This window comes from Euprymna scolopes, chromosome 33 (genome assembly GCF_053919585.1).
Source record: "Euprymna scolopes isolate OS-2025 chromosome 33, ASM5391958v1, whole genome shotgun sequence".
In the NCBI taxonomy this organism is placed as follows: Eukaryota; Metazoa; Mollusca; class Cephalopoda; order Sepiida; family Sepiolidae; genus Euprymna; species Euprymna scolopes.
The window spans coordinates 80,697,410-80,721,379 of NC_136514.1; the positions used below are offsets into that span (position 1 = coordinate 80,697,410).

General features: G+C 33.3%; 1 protein-coding gene across 50 annotated transcripts in view; it reads left to right on the plus strand.

Annotated features, from left to right (window-relative positions):
* The window catches only part of LOC145258325 (centaurin-gamma-1A-like), a 511,784-nt gene that overhangs the window by 241,301 nt on the left and 246,513 nt on the right, over window positions 1-23,970 (plus strand). For all 50 annotated transcript variants that reach the window (XM_080116465.1, XM_080116462.1, XM_080116457.1 and 47 more), the window contains exon 6: window positions 7,111-7,245. In XM_080116465.1, the coding sequence (XP_079972591.1) occupies window positions 7,111-7,245 (135 nt within the window). The remainder of the gene's footprint in view (window positions 1-7,110; window positions 7,246-23,970) is intronic.

Sequence of the window (23,970 nt, forward strand, 5' to 3'; positions counted from 1 at the left end):
TATTTAGCACTTGTGCTCCTTTGACATACATATCGGACAAAACTGCATAGCAACATAATCGCACCCCTTCACTGTTGAGGTCCCTAAATGGCAAAAAGCTTTCTACTCTAATAGTTTTTTTTCCTTGACTTAGGAATTCCCTTCCTGCTACCTGCTTCCCTTACTGTACTGATATGCAGAAGTTTAAATGTAAACCAACATCTTGTTAATCTTTCCTAGGCATGGTCTTCAATAGTAGTCCCTTACATCTAAATAGCAATATGTCTTGTTATGGGTGGGTGTGAGTAAAAAAAAAAAAAAAATATATATATATATATTTTCCATTTTTGTTCACTATTGTTATAGCCTGTTTTCCTGCTTGGATGAGTTCGTATGTTTGTATTTCTATACCCCCGGAAATTTTGTATTTCATTTTTCAAAACTAACTGCAATTTATGCTTGTATCATTTTTATCTAGATATTCAACGTGCATTCAATCATTTGCATAGTTCCCTGTGGACTACTTTTCAAACCCAATCATGTCTGTTTTTGTGTTTCTTTGGGGCAAATTTTCTAGATTCATTTTTGATGTGGTTTGCCATTTTGTTTCTTATGTCCATAGTGACTACATTCATTCTTTTTCTGGGTTTCGTCTATCTTGGCTTTTATATGGTTCATTTGGATATTTTATTTATTTTTTTTTTTTTTGCAGCTCTCAGTATTGATTCCATTTCATTATTCAAGTGTCCTTTTCACAACCATGTGTTTTTATGAATCTTTACTTTTTATTCAGTCTTATAAATCGTCCATGTAATTGTTGGTCCCCCAATTTATCGGAGAGGAACCTATGTTTTCAGTGGCGTCTGTTAGTCCGGACTATTGCCAGATAACCGTGCTTTAGTTTTACCTGAAATTTTGCCACAGATTCTATTTCATTAAATAGATGTGCACAGTGAAAAAAAATTTTTTTTGCAAAAATTCCCGTTGCGTCCCTAGGGGATCAAAATGGTCAAAAATGATACGCTTTTCCCCATAACTTTTGATCCATCGATTAGATTTTTCTGAAACTTGGCCAAAATATGGAGCCCATTGTTCTTAATATAAATCCAGTATGGGTGACCCTGGCAAAATTCTGGTTCATATCCCCGGGGACCTTTTAGTGCTAAAAAAGCCTCATTTTGTGGCTATTTTTTCATATTTCTCAATAAAAACTTGATATGTCTGACTATATGGTGGTTTTTCACAGTGGTCAATATACATGTGAAACTGCGCAGTTTTCCATTTACACTGGGATTCAGCGTCCCCAGGGGTTCAAAAGAGGTAAAAAATGTCCCAAAATGGCCAAAAATTACACTTTTTGACCCATAGTGTTTGATCCATCCATTAGATTTTCCTGAAACTTGGCCAAAATGTGGAGGCCAGTGGTCTTAATATAAATTCAGTATGGGTGATGCTGGCAAAATTCTGGTTCGCATCCTTCTGGGACTTTAAGGGCTAAAAAAGATGCTATTTTGGAGCTCTTTTTTCATATTACTCAAAAACTTGATATGTATGTCTATATAGTGGTTTTCCATGGTGCTGAATTCAAATATACATGTCTTAAGGCGTAAAACTGTATCGTTTGTCCATTTTCACTGGTATTCGGCATCCTCAGGAGCTCAAAAGGGGTCACAAATGCCCCCAAATTGCAAAAAATTACACTTTTTACCCATAACTTTTGCCACATGCATTAGATTTTTCTGAAACTTGCGAAAATGTGAAGGCAACGTTGGCCCTTCACACTTCTCACACTCATCATTTCTTCACTATTTTTTGTAGCGTCATCTCACAGGCAGCACCAGAGGGGGACCACACACGTGCGGCTTGTTCTTGTTGCTGCCGTTTGTATTATTATTTACTCACTAGGAGTTCTTTTTATACAAGTTCACTCACTGATAGCAGGTGATGTTTGTTAGTGTTTGGGTGACAGCAAGGCTCTTTAGATTTTCAGTACTCTCCACTTTATTCAATATCCATTGCAAATCATTTTGCATTTTCTCAACAGCCGTTTACCATGGACTTGTTTTTTAAACGATAACAGCCCCTGGCTGTTTCTAGGATTTTAGTGTAACGAAGCCTCCAGGATTCCAATACTCTTGATGCCTTTCCTTGGTCTGAATAGTGCTTTTTCTTCCTTCAGGGGGGGGGGAGAATAATGGGCGGATAATTATAATTTTTGTTTTGGTGTAGAAATTGTCAAGTTAGACCTGGGTTTGTTAATGATGTTTTAAATGTTAATTGTATCACAGTTTATAATTGTTTTTGATTTAATTTCTAAATCCAGACAAATGACTAATGTCTATCTTAAGAGAAGTAAATATGTGCTTTTTTGGAAAAATAAATTTTTGCATAAGTTTGTACCTACCAAATCTGGCCATGATTTTTAATTTTTCATTTGTAGCAAATAGTGATTCTCTGTCAGCTTCTATTACTGAAAGAATTATTGGGTTAGATAGAATGATCTAAATGGTAAAAGCGATTGAAATTTCAATTGTTTCTGACTAACAACACACACTAATAATTTTTTAACATGACTGGCTAGTTAGAATCAAACATTGATTTAGCTAAACCATCACTGCTTAAATTTGACTTTGATAATTTGGTAAGAAGATTTTGTTTCATTTATTATTATTGGTAACCACTATATTTTTCATTAAACAAATTGAACTTTTCTCTGAAACTACAACACTAACTTTGATTGTTTTTTTTTAAATTTTTTTTTTTTTTTTTCCTTCACGATATGAGAATTTAGTGTTTAATTGATAGTCAGTTGTGATACATATTTATTTTTACCAAAGTTTATTTCATTTTTTTCCTTCGCGATACGAGAATTTAGTGTTTAATTGATAGTCAGTTGTGGTGCATATTTATTTTTACCAAAGTTTATTTTATTTTTTTCCTTCACGATACGAGAATTTAGTGTTTAATTGATAGTCAGTTGTGGTACATATTTATTTTTACCAAAGTTTATTTTATTTTATTAACTAGCATGGGAGGACTTTCCTGGTTGTAAAATATACTTGAATATATTTTAATTCATTCAGATTTTGGATTTATTACTACAGAGCTAATTTTCTATTGAATATTATATTGTACCTAATACAGATTTATAAAGTTTTAAAAAAAGTTGACTTGGGTGCCATCAGCTAGAACTGAAACCAAAACATTTAGTGCTGCAACATTTGATAAATAGATAAGCTTTAATATTAATTATTATTTAAGAAATGAATTTGAGCATGCACAGAAAGTAAAACTATGTCGGCAAGCTGAAATGAATATTTTGCATTTTGACTTGCAAGTATGTCTGTATGTGTTATTTGTTCATTGAAAGATTTTACTCGTTATAAACCATCCTTGGTGTATGATTACTATTTCCTGTTAATGTTATGTGAGTTTATCGATTCAATATTTTTATACAGACAAACACACATACATTTGCTGTTTTATATAGATTTTTGTTTTGCTGATAGTTTAAAATCAATAAATATTCATCATTAATATCATCAATAGAAAATTAAGTTTTAAACAAAAGAAAAATTGAAACAATTGTTTTTGGAATAGAAAATTCAACTAAATGTTTTACAATTCCCAATTTCAATTAAACATCTGTACATATATATATATATATATATATATATATATATATATATATATATATAGAGCTATGTATAAAAGTCGGTTTGTTTTATGGCATATCAACCCTTTTTCAGTTATCTAATGTCGAATCCAGTGATTTTTGTAAAAGCTTTCATCCTTTTAATATTTTCAAATATTTAGTCATGTTTGGTTTTGTTTGGTCGTTTAATTTTCTAGCATATCAATCTTTCACAAACAAAAAACGTCGTTTGTGACAAAGTAAAATTTCAACAATGATCGTCTAAACACCATGAGAAACTTTCGTTCAGAAAACAATGGAACTAAAAAAAAAACAAAAAACAAGCAAAATGATCCTCCAACTTCAGCTGAAATAATCTCATGATCTCGAAGACAAATTTTAAATCTGAACTCCGAAATTCGTTGCGATTCTTTCTTTCTCAGAACATCTGATTTTCAAATCCTTTGCACATCTCTTCATTTCAACTTAGGTTTTCTCTCTGCTTCCTTCTTGTCGTATCACATCTTTTAAAACTGGTTTGTGTCTATGCAAGCAAATTACATTGACAAGAACTCAAGTACTGAGCACTCTATCTTTTGACCTCTTCCAAATGGCTACTCAGTAAGCACATTATTGCTATTGATGCCTTTTGACTCCAACAGGTACTGTTGGTCTGGTCAGATTTTTTTTTTTTTAAATGGAAATCGCTCATGACAAGGCATGAAGCCACTTGATATAAGGAGCTAACAAGAATGGAAGCTGATTATTGCAAAGACAGGAAATGCCTATTAACCGTGGTCCTGAAAGACCAAAGCTGTAGGCAGAAGGAAAACAGTAAGCAGGAAAAGTTCCACAATCTTGCAGTCCTTGGAAAGAAGCTACTGATATAGGAAGCTGAAGTACAATCAATGAGTATTAAAACATTGAATTGATGGAGGCCAAACAAGTTAGGACAAAGAAAGCAAGGATTAGATCAAATAATTCTGAAGAACACATGCCATAACAGTATTACTAGAAAAGACTGAGACTAGCAACATCACGTCTGAGAGAGAGAGGTTGCAGTAAAGAAGAAAGTGTGGGACTAATCAAATTACAGATATGTCTCTGCAATTTATTAAGAAACTTCAAATAGGACACAGATTCACCAGCCCAAATATGGCAACAGTACTCCATATTATGGTCTGATATTAGATTTGTAGATATAGCAAATAGTCTCATGTGTGAGAAAGTGTTTGGAGGGAACTGATTTTACAAGAAGCAGAAAGAACAATGGATTTAATATGTTGACCCTAAGAAAGATTTGATTGGACCTGAGTGTTATTCACGCAGAACTTCAGTTAGTACTAAGTCTGCTTTTGAATCCCCAAAACTTGCCATCGTAGTTGGTCTTCTACTATGGAATCTGGATTGGTTAGACAATGTTCATTCAAAGGGGCCTACCTCTAAACAATCTATCAACGCATAAACATCCCCAGCTCAGAAAGTTTGGTTTTTGGACAGCTACTAGATTTCTGGAAGGCCCCATAGGAATTTCTAAACAAGCCGTAACCCACAGCAGGAAACCTCAAGTGTTATTCTCTCAAGTGGATGAATGGAATGACTGGTGATATTCTCAAATCCCTCTATTCCCCCCTCTCACCTTCATTTGGCTAAGCATCTACAAAGTGCCTTCAATAATATATATATTTATTTTTTTTTTCGTATAGGCACTTTTATTGATAGTGCATGCATAAAACTCTTGTTCTCTTCAAAGTAATCTCCTTTGGCTGCAATGCACTTGTTGTACCGTTCCAACAACTTCTGGAAGGCCCCATAGAAGTCCTCTTGTATAAGCGTGTCAATGACCCTCGTCACAACCTCTTTCATCCCCTCAATTGTCTCATAACAACAACTTCTAAGGTTTTTATTCAGCTTAGGGAATAAGCAAAAGTAGCAGGTCTGAACTATAGAGAGGGTGAGAAACTGTCTTGATGTCCATCTTAGTCAAGTAATCTGTGAGAAGAATGGAGAACCCTCGTGACAAACTTTGCGCAAATGTTCGGCATCTTCAGTTCTTTGCAAAAAATTGTCTGTACAGTTCCAACATTTACATCAAACTGTGCACTTATTGCCTCTATAGACACACAGCAGTTCTTATCCATAAAATTCTTTATTTGACCAATCAACTCTAGTGTTCTGACTTCCTTACTCCTCCCACACCTCCCATCATCCCTCACAGATTCCGTCTTCCTTGAATCTCTTATGCCACTCAAAAACTGATGCTCAATTCATGTAAAATGGTTCAAAAACAGTCTGAAGCATTCCATACATTTATGGCATTTTTTTTTTTTTTTTTTTTTTTTTTTAAGTTTAAAACAGAGAATTTTATTGCATATCGTCCTTTTAAAGTGTCCACATCTAGATTGAACTTTTGAAATTCACCGGCTGTGACAATCAGGCTTTAATAGGGTGTATTCGAATTCCTGCTGTAGCTGTTCATTTGAACCTGAAATCATTAAAAAAAATTGGTCAGTCATCTCATAATATGTATAACAATAACATATTGAATTTTCAAGAGTCTATGACAATTTTAAATGCTTGTATAAAAAAAAGTCTGTAAACTTATTTAAAGCACCTATCTGTTGCCTCGTATTATCTACATCATCTGCAATTCATATACAATTCATATGCATCACGAAAACATGCAGTCCAGCAAATGTTTACAATGTCACCTAGTCATCAGGGAAAATGGACCGGAATGGTTAGAAATGCTGTATTTTTGCTTAAGAGGAAGCTGGATCAACCTGACCAGGATTTGCTAGAGTGATAGCCGAGACAGATACAATATGATCCTAGGTGTAGTGGTAAGAAAGCTTCCAAGTTCTGAAACTAAACATGGCTTACAATTCTTGAGTTGTAAGTTCTTTTTAGTTTCAGAAGAGTTTCCGATGGGTAGTTATTCTACACAAGTCCTGGAGATGACGAATTCTCAGTGGACAGCTGTTCTGTACAGGTTCTGGACTTTATAATTTTGCAGTCAAAGAGCGAAGATCCTTCCTGTGCAAGTTTTTTTTTTTTTTTTTTTTTACACAGTGATCACCACTTATCAAGGCCCGGAAGCCACTCAGGGATAAGGGTTATTGCAAGTACATTACATTAGTGTGGAGATTTGATGAAGTGTTTACTTAAGGGGGCGGTTCATTAGGAATTTGTTAACATTGGACTTGAAGACATCCAAGTTGTAGTCTGGTGGGAAGCAGGCAGACGGAACAGAGTTCCATAGGTTGCTAGAAAGGTTTAATTTTTATGGAGCAATTCTGGTTTCTGATTGGTTGATAGGAGAACGTGAATTAATTTGATTCGTCAGTTCCTAGCAGCAGTGTTTATAAATAGAATATCCCGATTTAAGGGACCATCCCTCATTATTAGTCAACAATATTGCAGATAATGTTTAATATTCAACACTACAGCTGATCCATTGCCTATTTTTCAATTTATATTTTTTCTCTTTCTTTTAGATGCTATCAGTGAGAGCAATCCTCGCGTGATTGATGATACGAGGGCCCGTAAACTTGCAACAGATCTGAAAAGATGTACATATTATGAAACCTGTGCAACATATGGCCTCAATGTTGAACGTGTCTTTCAGGATGGTAAGTCGGCACATTTTTCTCACTCTCTCTCTCTGTCTCTCGCTTTGCAAACTGAGATTAACCCACACCTCCTCAACCCTTCCAACTTTTATCAAAATGTAGGCACGTGTGTTAGTAACTTCTGTTGTAGTTTGCCATCAGATTAATTTTTGAAAAATTGAGAGTTAAAAAAAAGATTATTTTATAATTAAAGGGACATGTAATAATATTATGACGCTCTTATATATGGAGTATTTTGAATTGTTGCGTTGAAATAATTGCGTTCACATATGAACTAATTATAACAGAATCCATGAGACTTGGGTTTTTATGTAGGGGACAACGTTGCTAACTTCAAAAATGGTATAATCTCCATTACGCTTTTTATTTTATTATTTTTTTGGTACTTGTACAGTTTAATCAAGATATTAAAAAATGAAAATATCGGAAAAAAGGTTATATTGTTCGTATCTGTTATGGAACAAAGTTCTCCGAAAAAAAATTTCACTTAATTTTGTCAGTTTTTTTACAGTGAAAAAACAGTTTATGATACAGAGCAAAATGTTCGATTTTTTTTTTTTTTTTTTTAAGGAAGAAAAGCTAGTATTAAAGATGGGGAGGAAATGTCAGCGCTTTAAATTGAGTTAACTCCCCATAGCGTGTTCAAAAAATTCTAAGATGGCTGACTTCAAAATGCTCTCATAAAAACGCTGTAAAAAAAAAAAAAAAAAAAAAAAACTACTCGATTAGATTAAGTGAAATTTCTTTTCAGAGATCTTCATTTCAAAACAGATACGTACAATATAACCTTTTTTCAATATTTTCATTTTTTAATGTCTTTATTAAACTGTACAAGTACCATTTTTTTTTAATTTATAACATTAAGCAATGAAAAATAATGTTCAAATACCATTTTATTAATTTTTTTATGTAATTTTTCTACATTAATTGTGAAACTTTATATATGGAAAATGAAAAAAAAGGAAAAACCAAAATCATTTTATTCATCAACGTTTCATCTTTATTTCAAGAATTTCTCAAGTTGATTTTCTTCAACTAAATCATTTTGAGAAAGTCTTATGAACCATTGATAACAATATAAATATTTTTATGTTTTTTATTTTTCATTTTCCATCAGATTTGAATATTATTTCCATAATTTTCATCACACACACACACACAAAGTATGGTTATGGAAATATATATATATATATATATATATAGCAATTAAGCTACACAAAATTTTCCACGTTTCATCCCCTTAAGGACTCATCAGGCTAAAATTCATGCTATGAATGTTTATATATATATATATATATATATATATATATATATATATACATATATATATATATATATATTAATTAAATTTATTTACATTTAAAAAACGATTAAAAATGTTGGCACAACGAGGGAGAAAAAAAAAAAAAAAAAAAAAAAAGCGGGAGAAAAAATTCAAAGTTCCCCAAAGAGAAACAATGTGTTTGATGTTTCCTTTTGCCGGCACAAAGAAGGTTTTGTAACGTGTAACTGGATGACATCAAACGCATTGTTTCTCTTTGGGGAACTTTGAATTTTTTCTCCCGCTTTTTTTTTTTTTTTTTTTTTTTCTCCCTCGTTGTGCCAACATTTTTAATCGTTTTTAAACGTAAATAAATTTAATTAATGTCCCCGTACGTTGGCACATTAAATAAGTTCCCCAATAGAACTCTTTATTTTCGTCACAATACTATTTAGATTGCTATCGATTTACTCCTGAAGAGATGATAGCCGAAAGAGCTTTCGAGAAACTTCCGCCTATTATTTTATTTAAAACCATATACAAATTCTGTACCTCTAAACATTTATATATATATATATATATATATATATATATATATATATAATGTCATCGACACATAGTACTGTTTCACAGCTCATCAGTGCAGCTAGACAAGCAACTACTTCAAGCCAGGATCGAAACCTCGAAACCCAACTGCCTAAATGACTGTCGGAGCTTCTAACCATTGCGCTATTCGGCTGCTGCTATGCGGCCAGTGAATTAAGTGTTTTGACACTATCCAAATACCCAAGCTAAGCTCAATTTGTTTACACAAAGAGCATCACTTAATATGCTAATGCCATATATATATATATATTAGAGCCCCAGGATACGGCATTAAAAATTAGTAACAAAATACATTGCAGTATATAATATACATGTATATAATCAAATAGCATTATAAATAACACCATAAGGCGAGGCAAATACTATAACCAGGGGCCAGAAAAACATGGCATTCCACATCGTAACCTGAAAAAAAAATGTATCTAAGGGCCGCCATATCCCGGGGTTCTACTCTGTGTGTGCGTATATATATATATATATATATATATATATATATATATATATAATGTGGTGTTAAGTTTAACTGGCTAACCAATCAAATTCATTGTTATTCCTGTCCAAGTAAATATTGATACATAAAATATATCTTCTTATAATATTTATGCAGATACATGAAATAATAATATTAAAATTAACTGAGATTAATAGTTCCCCCCCCCCCGCTTCCTTCCCCCCCCCGTTCTCTCTCCTCTTCTTTTTCTTTACTTTCTCTCTCTCCCCTTCTGCTTCTCTTTCACTCTCTCCTCCTTTTTCTCTTTCCTCTCCTGCTTTCCTTTTCTCTCCCTTTCACTCTCCTCTTCCCTTTCTCACTACTACCACTATTGCTAACATTCTCCTTTGATATCCTAACACCTTTTTTCAACAAGTTCAACATTTGTAATCTTGCCAATAAAAGCCCGTTTCACACCATTTAATTATAAAAACCTGCCGTAAAACAAACTTCCTTCTCCGAAAACGTCCGATAATAATAATACTCATTAACAAACATCCCCCCAACACCTGATCAGTGTCAACGACCCATTCATGTTGCTCCATTTAGCTGCCGGTAATTGACTCCCTTCTCAGCATTTTCATATTATTCAAGTCGTTTCGTACCTTAACAATTAGTCATTTCTAGAATGCGACCTGCTCGCACCATTTGCAAACAGCTGCAAAGGATCTGCCAAATTTACACGTGTGCAGGCGCCAACATCTTTCAGCTGTCATGAAACAGATTTCATTTCAAAAATTGCTACTCTGCTTGGATCGTCAGATCTTCTTAGTTTTAATCCATGAATAAAATAAAATTTGTTAGATCCATTGTCAAAGATGCTGGGAAAATGGCTGGATAACTCTACCTTTACAAGAGCCAAATATTAGTGATGGAACGATTCCAATATTTTTCTTGATTCTGATAAAATTACTGATTCCGTAGTAAATTTCAGATTCTGATATGATGACTGATTTCGATTCTTTCTAAATATTTAACTATACATTTATTCTTTCCAGATTACCGTAAAAACGCATAAATATGCAGATATTTTCTCAAACGTAAAAACAAACTTGGGAGGGGGTGGTGATCCATAGATTTTAGCTTTACTGGTGGTTTAAAATCAATAAAGATTTATTACAGGGTGGAACGATAAGTGTCGCAATAAAGAAAACGACATTACAGCTCTATTTTGAAACTTTTATTGAAAAAATTAGTTCAGGTAATTTGATTATGTAGTAGAGATGACATCTATTCAATATAGCCGCCTTCAGCCTCAATCACCGCCTCGATACAGATCTGGAATTGGGAGCAAGCCTTTTCTACAAGCGCTAGCAGGAGTTCCACGAATATTTGGCAGATGGTGGTGATCAGACTGATTATGTTGATGTAGCACTTCTTCTGAAGAAAAACAAGTAATATCAACTGGTTACACGAGCACAAGAAAAAATGGCCACAATGTATTTGTTATGCGGCCATTTTTTCTTGTGCTTGTGTAACTGGATGACATTACTTGTTTTTTAATCCGAATAAACACTTTACATTAAGTAAAAACAATCTTTTCCAGCTAGATAGAAGAGTAACTTATCTTGCTTTTGGTAACATTTATTTGTGATATATTTGATTTTTTTTTTTTAATCTCTGTGGATTGTAAAACGAACACTTTTTTTTTTCTCAGGTAATGAGATTTTGTCTAACTTTTAGGCTGGATCTAATAACGTATCTTAAGGTATTTTAAAAGACAAAATTTAAATCTGACGCATTTCCTTAACGGTCAATTTATTTCGTTGGTTTAGAAAATATGTCTGTCTATATATCCATCACGGCCTATTAATTATCCAGAAAAATTGGAATCGGAAAAATCGGAAGTGTTTGGGGTGCTATTTATCCACCTCCTGCAGCGGGGACATTGTAACACAAACGCCTGAAAAACGAAATTGAAGAGCCAGGCCCCCACAACGAAAGAGCAGTCTGATCTTCAAAAAAGTTTCTAGTCAACTCTGTCGGTATTTCCTTTATTAATATTCAATTCCCGCAATATGGCATTACATTTGTAAGCATTTTGCACTTGTTCAAAGCCTTTATTTCTATTGATACACTGTGAAAATTTGCTTCTAAACCAATAAATAGCACACAAGGCAGCAAATTTTCTAATTTTTAATAAAATTCAGTGACTAATTGATCTAAAATAACTTTGGTATTGTTTTACAAAAAGCAATGTGGCTATGTTATAAGTTTTTTTAAATATTATGAAACTAGAATTTTTGTTTAGGATCCCTGATTTTATGATGCCAATTCCAAAGATTTGATTTCCTTGAAACAATCAAACTTGAAAGTACTAATAAACACATCGCACCTATTTTTTTTTTTTCTTTCCTTATTTTGGGTGAATGGCGTCTCTCTGCTCATTGACCTGTGAATGGTCATACAGTTTAGAACCTGCTTTTTAATTTTTTTTTATTTAGGAAGTGTGACAAGTTAGGAGAAAAATATCTGATAAGGTGTAAAAAAAAACAAAACCTTGAGGCTAAAAATACATGCAATACTACTACTACTACTACTACTAATTGTTTTGTTGTTATTATGTAGCCGTATCTCTGCAATCTTTATGCCATAGATTGAATATCTGGCATTATCCGGGGGCATGAATAAAAAAAATGAATAGCTAAAAAAAAATTGTTTATAACGAATCACATAGGGGCAATGACCCAGGATCAGTTCGGTATCCTGTTTCACCAGTCTGAGTCGGGTATTCAGCTGGCTTCCACGTTATTTTTTTTCCAAGCAATCAATAAGATGTGAAATTACTCATAGATTGAGAGATGACCAATTTGTGTGAAACACGCGTAACACAATGAAGATAAATGAAAACTCAGATGTGGAGAAAGTATATTTGGATGGCGAAGTTGTGGGAAAGTTTTGTTACCGTGGTGATACACTTATGAAGTACAAGAAGAAGCTGATGCTATTGTAATGGAAAGTGAATGGAGTAAGTTTAGGAAACTTCTGTCATTACTAACTGGCAGATCATTACCATTGTTAACCAAGGGAAGAGTTTGTTAGAAATGTGTACAAAATATGATGTATGGAAATGAAACTCTGCCCAGAGAGGGTTGAAGACATGAGTTGCATGGAGAGAAATGTTATGAGAATGGTATGATGAATGTGTAATGTGGGCTCAGCTCTAATGGTTTAAGAAGATTAAAGGTGAACAGTATAGAGAGATTTGTGAAGAAGAGTAGACTTTGATGGTACAGTCACCTTGCAAGAATAAGTGAGAGTTTCTTGGTTAGTAGATGTAGAACAGTTGAGGTATCAGGCTCAGTTCATAGAAAGGTCAAGGAAAGCATGGGAGAAAGTGAAAAAAATAGACTTGAGAGAAAGCGGAGTACATAAAGATTTGGTCGGAGATAGATTAGTTGGGAAGTCAATTTCTAAAAGCTGTTTTACATGTCAGTATGTAAAATGGGAATTAAACCAATGATGATATGATTATGATGATGAGTCTCGCTTGAAAAGAATCTGTTGTTGGTTTTGGCTATTATCCAATCTTTTTGCTGTTCATTATGATAGATGCTCTTCTAAAACGACAAGTTGTAAGGCGGCTTAATTTCCGAATTATAAATCATCATATATATGAATGATGAAACATGTTTCCTCTTAAAAGCAGAATGAAGACAGGGCTTTACATTGCGAGTGAAACAGTCGCATTTGCGAGTGATTTTTCAAAGTGGTGACTAGAAATAATGAAACGCTTATCTTTTGGCGATTGTATTTCTTTCACTGAAAATCTTCCAAAGCTCACTACTGAGTGAAAAATATCTTTTCAACTTTTTTTTTTTTTTTTAATAAAATGAAAAAAGTTAAATTATTTAAACAATAAAAGTTTAATAGAACAATACACTTTTCTTTTTTTTTTACGAAAGCTGTTAAAAAAATATCTGAAAAAATTAGAATGTTTATACCTTCAAGTATCAACATAAAATTTGTTGTATATTTAGAATTACACTTATTTAAAAAAAAACACAGAAAATATTTATGATGTACATACTCGTCACAGAACGAAGATGTCATATTCTAAAAATCATGTGGGTTTGGCTAGTAACTTTTCTATTTGGCTAGTAAACGAAAATATTTAGTTGTCAAAGGTCAACTAAAGATAAATTTGTCCATTAGAGCCTTGGAAAAATGTGTGTGGGTGTGCCTTAAAAAATGCTAGGTTTATTTTTGGTGTCTTTAGAAAAAAAAACCACCCAATATTTTTGCTGATGAGGAGACTTTGTTTCAAAAAAACTGTATGATAAAATTATTGTCCAAGACTCAATGTCTATCACAATAAAAACATTGTTTCCAAAACGATCGTACAATTTATTGATTTTGTTTGTTCTTCCTTATGAAACCGATATTTAATTTTAATTATAAATTATCAATCATCTTAATATTAAAATAGCTCTAGGATATATATGCCTATCGAGATTATTATATATCTACATTACAACGAGCACTGTTTTCTTTTCTACAATTTTAATTGTATGAATGAATTTACTAATACATTGAAATATACTCTGCTCTTTAGACTATTGTTCTAATCCCCGATATATATATGAGCAACTAGTTAATAAAATATGTTAAAAAACACTTTGAAATGAGTTAAAAACATATTTAATCTGGCTGAGATAATTTTATAAATATTAATTCTTTAATATTTATAATATACTTTAATTTTACCATCTTGGATCATTTTGGTAAATTTAATTGTAATTTTTATTTTATTTATATATATATATATACATACACACACATACACATGAATTGGATCAATAAGAGTCAAACTGGCACCATTATATGTTAAGTTGTGTCAGTTTGAATTTATCCGGCACACCTTTGCATTGTTCTGCCTTCTATAAACTAAAATGTCTTCTTACATATTTTTTTTTTTTTTTTTTTTGTCAAATCATTAGACATATTTTACTTTTTCCCCTTAAAAACAAAAATTTTCCATATATTTTATTTGTCTGGATTATTATTGATTTTAGACCTATTTTTGATCTATGCAATGAGGTAAAACATGTTTTGTATCCCTATTTGAAATTCAAGTGTTCATCTCCAATTCCAATATTTAATGTCATCATTCAGGGTTTAAATTTCGCAGTAGCCAATTATATATATATGCCATTCCAGCATAAACTTGAATAATATACTTGTTTATTCATAATCGTTTTATTTTTTATTTATTTTATTGCAATTTAAAATATAAAAAAAATATTTTTTAATGTAGAAATATTGTATCTATTTAATATTTAGTTGTCAAAGGTCAACTAAAGATAAATTTGTCCATAGAGCCTTGGAAGAAATATGTGTGTGTGTGTGTGTGTGTGTGTGTGTGTGAGAGAGGATACTTCTCAACTTATATGCTCAAGGAATTTTTGACCTACCGACTTGAAATTTGGTATATAGGGTATTCAATCATGTGTAAAACTTTTAATTGTTTTTCATCCAGTAAAAAGGGCTGCTAAGGGGTCAAAATTGAAAGATTGGTACGTGGGGGGTCATCGGATTTTTATCTGTTCGTCAACTGTTTCATGACTGCACATGCATGAATCGTTCACATTACAGATTCCTTGTGTTAAGAATAAGTAGGTTTGAAAACACTTCTTAAAGTTGTGGTAAACTGGCCTAATGGTTATTGTACTTGACTCACTGTCTAGGTTTTGATCTCAGCTCAAGTATATATATATATATATATATATATATTTTTTTTTTTTATTTTTTTTTTATTTTTTTTTTTTAACTTATAAGAAGTGAATTGTTTAGAAAAAAACCTATCAGCATTCTCTCTAAACACTAAAACCCGTGTCCATTAGAAACCAGGAGTGGTCGGTTATTTCCGGCATTTCAACAATGAAAAAAATAAAAAAAACAATTTTATAAATATAGTAAGACATATTTTTCGTAGTGCCATCACTAATTTATATTTGAATCTTATTTGAAATATGAATTGTAAGCTAAATCGTTTGTATTTTCATACAAAACAAGGTATGCTCTTCAGACATTTTTTGTGTGCAATACGATTTGATTGACTAATCGACATAATTCCTATAGATTTGATCAATTGTTGCGTTTGTTCCAAATTTGGATTAAATTTTGATTAAAACAATGAATAATCATGATTGACAACAGGAGAAAGTTGCCAATAATATTGATGAACAAAAAGTTGGCTTCATTTATAAACGAAAACAAGTAGGTTGATCTCTAGATGGGTGTGTAGATCAAGCCTGTTTAAAAAGAATTGAGATCAGGTCGGAGAGGCTTGAGTTAGGGTTGTGCGAAGAGCCATCCTTCTAATAGCAAAATTTAGTTACCCCAGGCAAAAAAATAATTAAATAAATGACAGCATCAATCCAGTCATAGAAGCTTTTTTTTTTTTTTTTTTTTTTTTTTTTTTACACAGTGGTCACCACTTATCAAGGCCCGGAAGCCACTCAGGGATAATGGTTATTGCAAGAATTTGTTAACGTTGGATTTGAAGACATCCAAGTTGGAGTCAGGTGGGAAGCAGGCAGACGGAACAGAGTTCCACAGGCGTGCAGTTCTAAGAAAGAAGCTTTGTTCATGGAATCTACATTTTGATTTAGGCACAGATAAAGAGTGGGGGAAATTTTTCACAGTGGATTCAGCTAGACGGGTGTTTTTCGTAAAGGATTGGCGAGGGGGGACCAGAGATTGGAGTTCAGACGAGCACCTGCCATGGAAATAACGATAAAACAAGGATAGGCTCGCAATGTTTCTCCTGTGGGAGAGAGGTTGCAGGGTAGAGAAAAGAGCATCCCCCACTAAGCCACAAAGTCTATTTTGTACTCTGTCAAGGCAGGATAGGCTGTTTTTAGTAGCTTCTGCCCAGATATGGCAGCAGTATTCCATCCTTGGACATACTTGGCTTTTATATAGATAGAGAATTGCATCAGTAGTGAGATATCTTCTGGAGCGGTAGAAGGATCCCACCATCTTTTCAGCGACCTTAGCAACAGACTTGATGTACGTGTTCCATTTCAGATTAGGAGTAAAGGACAACCCAGAAGCTTGTCAAAACATGGGGCTTCTCCTAGACGAGAGCCATCCATTTCAATTGATGCCAGATGAGGATCAGAGCGTTGATGATGTAAAGATAGGAGTTTGGTTTTAAATGCATTAAAGGTAACCAGCCACGTCTTCCCCCACTGAACCACGCGCTCGAGATCAGAGGAGAGAGAATCAGAGAGAACTTTGTCAATTACAGCCTTTGATGTGTTGCCATAGATGGTCGTGTCATCAGCATAGATGTCAACGAATGATTTAAGTATGTGTTTTGGGAGATCATTGATGTAGATCAGGAAGAGAGTTGGGCCTAGGATTGACCCTTGAGGGACTCCAGCATTAATAATGTAGGCCTCTGATTTTTGTCCATCGACCACTACTCTTATGAGCCTATCAGAGAGAAGTGATTTACGATTGAGAAAACATTTCCAGTTATACCGTAGCTGGAAATCTTGTGAAGTAGGCCCTTATGCCATACCTTGTCGAAGGCCTTTGATATGTCGAGAGCAGTTGTCCTAGAAAGGAAGCCTTTGTCAAGAGATTCACTAATCCTGTGAGATATAACCGTTAACACATCTGCTGTAGATCTTGCAGAACGGAAACCATATTGTGTGTTCAGGTAAAGAATTAATCTAGCCAAGATCAGCAAAGCATAGTTCCCTTCTCAAGATGAAAAATTATGACTGAAAAATTCAAAGAGATTTTTATAAAACGATTTTGACATCTGATTTATCACCTTTCGTTATAAATATAATCATTCAATCTTTAAAAAATAAAATCTTTGTAGTCATCCCCTTAAATGTGTCAAAAATATTTCAATAGTTAATTTCCTTTAAAGATCAGATCATTTAAAGGGTGAAGGATAAACAGTTGTCGGAAATATGAATCTTGGAGACACTCTAATAGCGAAATCGACTATTTGTAATCTTAACCGAATTGGGGGCCTCAGAAGAACCTTTTGTAATCGCAGAAGACACATACAACTACTTGGTTCTCTGTTGTGTAACCCAGTTTACAACTTTCATCCGCTTCTTTTGTTTTTACGGGGAAGTCACTACTTATCAAGGTTTGAAGGCTACTCGAGGATAAAGGTTAAATGTGAGGGGTTTGGATTATTGAAGGGGACGGCTCAACAAGAACTTGTTTACATTGTACCTTATGAGATGCAATCTTTGCCTATCATATCTAATATTAACCTGAAGTTGATACTTGAAAAAAAATATTTGCCCTGTACTAGTGCATATTACAAACCGGATTTCTGTAAATGTCCGCTGGGGTCTGCTCAGCACCTGACATAAACTGCTGAAATATGCTGAGCATCATCGAGCAAATCTTAAAAATGCTAGGAAATAGAAAATAACATTGATGAAATACGAATTATAATTAATTAAAAACAAAACCCTTGGAAAAACAATAAAATAAAATATAACAACCTATTGTAAGTTCCATGAATAAATATTTTATTTTTTTTTTACATAAATAAGTAGAAACATTTTTTTCTCGTGGGATTAAAAACTAAATGTGGGGATATTTTAGGGTTACTTCCTTCACTTGGTAACAATATGTTCCAAGCCCACTCCGCATTTGCTGCTTCAGATTTGCCAGTTCCTGCACCTCATTTCAGATGATATCAGTTTGTTTTGCTAATTAGCTTCAACATCTGTACTAACGTGTCCAACATAAATTAATTGCATGTGCTGTTCCATGACTTAAAAGAAAAAACTTTTCTTTTCTCCTTTTTTTCCAATTTATTAAAAGTTGTCTATTTAGCTTCTTATAGGCTAATTGCATATGTTGTCACATTCTGATTGGCTGATCAACTTGACCAGTGCTCTGCATATTCCTGTGGTTTGCATAAGTTTCCGGTTCCATCCCTACTGAATATTTACAAGAATCTGGTTTGCAATTTGCACCATTTACACAATAATAATTAAGAATTGGATAGGAATTTGTCTTTTATTATGCAAACTTTGGGCATCATTAACTGTGATCATATTGCAAAGTTAATTTTTGTTAAAGCCCCATCCTTTTTCCAAATTTTATTTTGAATATCTTCCCACATTCTATTTCTTGGTCATGCTTAAGGTTTCTTTGATAAATCTTAATATTAAGCAAAAATAAAATAAAAATATACACTTAAGTTTTATGAAAATTTGTCTGTGTTGATTGACACAAGTCCTGAAAACTGGCTGATGGTTTCGGTTGGATAGACTAAAGAGTTTTAACCTCATTTAAAGAATGTGATTCTTGACAGTCTTTTTAAAAGAATTCTATGCTAACATGATTTTATCGATCGAGTTCCAAGCTTTCTATTTATCCATTTTTCTCTCAAATCTATCTTTATCACTAGGGCTATGACAACAGAATATTCTTATCTTTGTTTTGACTCTCGAGTATATATCCAACACAGTTAATCAACCGAGAACCACATCGCTCTATATAAAAGCATATAAGATATCTACGGATACACACCCGAGAGTCAAAATAATGAAAAGAATATTCTGTTGTCATAGCTCTATTTATCACTCCTTGCCATGTTTTCCTTGGCTTACCCCTGGCAACTGACCTTGCTACTTCAACTGTTCTACATCTAACTAAAGCACTCTTAGCTATTCTTTCAACGTGATGCTATACTATATCAACGGAGATTCTATACTGCACACATCTCTTGGTTTAACGCATTTTTATTGAAGCATGATGAGCGTCATTTAACATCTATTTTGCATGCTGTCAAGTGTTAAACAGTCTTGAGAAATTAATTTTTAACCAAAGTTATCTCTGGCCAAGTCTCAAATCCATTCCACATGTTTTGAACAACTTTTAGCAATTGAATTGCAAACTAACCTATCTCTAATAAGGTTTTCATTTATCCATCTTTCTCTCAAATCGATCCTTATCACTTACGACCGTGTTTTCCTTGGTCTACCCTTGTCAACTGACCTTGCTATCTCAACTGTTCTACATCTATCAATTTAAGCAGTCTTATCCAATTCTTTCAACGTAACCATACCAATGAAGTCTCTTATTCTGTACACCTCACCCTATACAGTTCAATGCGTTAGCTTTTAAATATCGAATGTTACAACACGATTCCAAGACCAGGAAAGAATATATTCAGTATCTTTCGAAACAAATGCATTGAAGGCATTGGTAAAGTTACTGCAAAGAAGGTAGGCTCCCTTCCTCCCTCATGCTAGAACGCTACTAAAATCTGACAGTATCTTATAGCTCTACAAAATCAAGATTCGCCATGCATGGAGTATTGTTGCCACATTTAAGCTGGTGTATCTACCTCTAGTCTCTCTCTCTTAGGGCTAAAAAAAAGTCTTCAATTTCTACACTATCAACCAAACTTCAACCTTTCTCGGTCCTGGATATGACCTTAAAGTATATCCGATGGTGAGGCCCCAGCTTGCGGGCTTTGGGGAGTGTGGAGCCACCCTTTTTAATTGCCATTGCTCCCAGGTCCACTCTGACCCGGAGTGGTAGTACCTGTTAGGGCCCCAACTATGGGTTAAATAAAAACTGACTTGAAAAAAAATAAAAAGTGATTCTGTTAAAAACTTAAATCACTGGATTCAGTATTTAATGACCTAAAAAGGGTTGATATGCCGTAAAATAAAAACGACCAACCTTTGTTGCATTGTTGCATCCCATGGCCTGTTTTACAAGTACTTTAATTGAATATGCTCTGACAAACTTATATCACTTGTGCCCCTTTGATGTAAATATCCCGACTAATCTGTTTTACAGCAAAATCCCAACAACCTAGTTGTCCTTAGATGCCCGAAAGCCTTCTATTCTAATAGTTTCTTTCCTTGAAATGCTAGCATTTGGGATTCCTTCTTTGCTTCCCTGACTGTGCTAACATGTTGAAATTTAAATGTAATGTGAACAGACATCTCGCTGTTGAACTCCCTGCATAATGCTTTTGTAGACATGATCCCAAATAATAGCCCCTTATGTTCAAGTGACAACATGTCGTGTTTGGAGTGAATATGAAAAATATAAAAAAAACTACTTGCTTCTAAGATTCTATTTTGCAACGTGTGTTTTTACGTCCAGAAAGAAATCTAGCAACCAAGCATATCCCCTTTTTTTATTTTATTTTTTTTTCTTATCTCTTTTTGGTCCCCCGACAAAAGGAAACCTGTAAATTCACCCTTGTCTGTTCATCTGTCCGCACTTTTCTCAATAACTACGCCTTGGAATTTTTTGAAATTTTGCACAAACATTAAACATGATATGAGTAAAAAAAAGTAACAATGGATTTTCTGGGAAAACTCTGGTTGCCCACCCCCCTCCCCAGTTGCCTTTCAGGTTAAAATGACTAAAATTGACAATTTTGTGCTTATTCAAAAAAATTGATGCCTTGGATTTTTATAAAACTTTCTGAAAAGTTGTAACTAACTAATTTCTGTATAATTTTGTTTGTCTATACTTCGCAATAACTCTTGGGTGTGGCCCAGAGACTCTTTTAGAGCTAATAAAAACACTCCATTTTTGGGACTATTTTATATTTGTCCAAAATTTTCTGTGTATATCTATTTAGCAGTTTTGCATGGTGCTGAACTCAAATTTAAATATGTTAAGGCCCTGGAGACTTTTGGGGCTAAATGGCGGGAGGGAGGGGGCAATTATGGACTTAGTCATTTCTTTTTTTTTGCATGGTGCAGAACTCCAATTTACATATGTTAAGGCCTAAAACTACACTGTTTGTTCATTTTCAGCAGAATTTGATGTCTCCTGGGGACTTTTGGGGCTAAATGGGGGGGGGTGCTGAACTTAGTCATTTTTTTTTTATGCCTCGTTCACTGCACTCACAGGGGATCATGCTTTTTTTTTTTAATTTTTCATTTTTTTTTTTTTTTTTTTTTTTTTTTTATACCTCCAAACAAGGCCACTAGGACATAAGGGGCTACTATTTGGGACCATGCCTTCAGGGGACTATGTGAGGAGATTAATGAGATGTTTGTTTGCATTATATTTAAACTTCTGCATGTTAGTTTTGACAGGGAACCAGTAAATTGGCAGGGAAATTTAGCAGTCCGAGGAAAGAAACTATTAGAGTAGAAGGTTTTCCTGCATCTAGAAACCTCAACAGTGAAGCGGTATAATTTTGCTGGTAGACAGGTTTGTTCAGAGTATGTATGTCAAGAGGATACAATTGCAATGAATTCATTAGAGCACATTCAATTAAAGTATTTGTTAATTGGGCACATCTTTCCCCATCCCTTTTCAGTTAATGTTGAACACCATGTACTTGGTTTACATGAAGACCTCCAACCGCTATTCTACGGTTCCGCAATTGCTTTTTTATTTTTCCACATTTTTGTTTCCCCAGCAGAATCACAGTAAGATTGTTTAACATTAGCGTCCATTTTTTTTTTTTTTTTTTTTTTTTTGTGTGTCAGATAAGAATTGTCATTCATCTGTCAAAATATCTTCGTGCATGTCAGTCAATTTGCACAGCTTTGTCAGGAACAATAAAGCTTGGCTTATCTTGCAACATCAGAAAAATAGTCTTCAGTGCAGATTTTAATTTCTATTTTGATTCATTTATCAGTTTGATGCACCAATCTCTAAAAATACATTTTCAAATCACAAGATTTTCTCTGAAGGTCAAAGTATTTCAAAACCAATCGCAAATAATTGATTTGAAATAGATAGTAGAATGTTTCTTTTTTTTTTTTTTCTCCTTTCTTTACGGTCAGATTAAAACGATAACAAAATTTTTATTTTTTTTATTTTGAGATGGATTATTTGCATTATTTGGTTTCTTTGGACTACTGTTCTCATCTTGAGTGTCATTTTCACAATGTTTCAGTCTATGTAACCTCCGACTCGAGACGCAGTGGTTAGAGTATTTGGAAAAATTCAGTTGTAAAAGTGACTTTCTTCTGAAGGTTGAAGGTTAAATCTTCAGTGTAAAAATACAATTTCGAATTACTTAGGATCTTTATCCAGTCATGGCTGGCGGAACAAGAGCATACTACCCTTGTGAATTAAATAAAAGGTTCTGTTTGAAATTTCATGCAGATTCCGGAGTTTGCAGAAAGATTTCAAAGTTTACATCGATTGAAACATTGTGAAAAAAAAAAAAAAAAAAAAAACCACTAAAGATGAGTGTAGTAGTTGGAAGAATCAAAATAATATGAATAAGATTTCCATAGAAATCATCGAAATAATATGAATAAAATTTCCATAGAAATCATCAAAGTGTTAACAAGTACAAAGGATTTTGTTAGACGTTTATTATTTCAAATGTTTCAACTGAAGCATCAAAATTGTGAAAGGCTGTTAATACATTAGAATATATTTAGTTTATTGAAACTCAAATTACATGCACGTTACAATACTGAAAACATTAAAGCAATATAATTCGATATGATTAACAACAAGCTTAGGCATGAAATCTAAATACATTATCATAATGTAGGGAAAAAAAAAATGTAATTATTTAAAACCAGGCTAAAACATTTGGAGAAACCTGCTGATACCAAGTGCTTTTTGGTTTTGATTGGAGATAAGTTAGTTTGGAAGTCAATTTCTAAAAACCATCCAATGCATGCTAACATTCAAAACTGATGTTAAACTGAAGATAGTGATGATGATTCAATCCCAGAACTAAGATATATTTTAGCATGTATTTTGTGTTGTTAAAATATATATGCAAAAAAAAAAAAAAAAAAGGAAACGAACGGTGGTTAACTACTCTTCCATAGACAAAAAGGATCCACCAGCTGCAAAGAATATAACAGAAAAAATGTTGGACATAGCTACATAGATACAAATCTGGGAGATTAAGGTCCGGTGAGTGTGAACCCCATCCATGGTTAAACTTTCATTGAATAAAGACAAAGACTGTTGGCCATTCATGACTGAAACTTGGTGGGCAAATCAGGCTTAGAATAAATTTAATTTTTACCAAAAATGGTTGAATTGCAGAAAGTATGAAGTTTATTAATGATTTCATGGTTGTCATTAGGATGGGGGGAGGGGCTTTATATATATATATATATATATATATATATATATATATATATATATATATAGTTGATCCTAATAGTTTTCCCCATTCTGATACAATTACCGATTCTGATCTAAATCCTCAATTCCGATACAATTATCGATTTTGATTATTTTTAAATTTTCAATTATAAACTTGCATTTTTTGGAATGGGGTCAGATTACGATAAAAACCCATGTAGTAATATGCCATGTAGTAATGATATATATTTTCATAAACATACACTTGTATGTGAACTATCGATTTTATTTTTACTAGTTGTATAAAATTTATAAATATTTATCA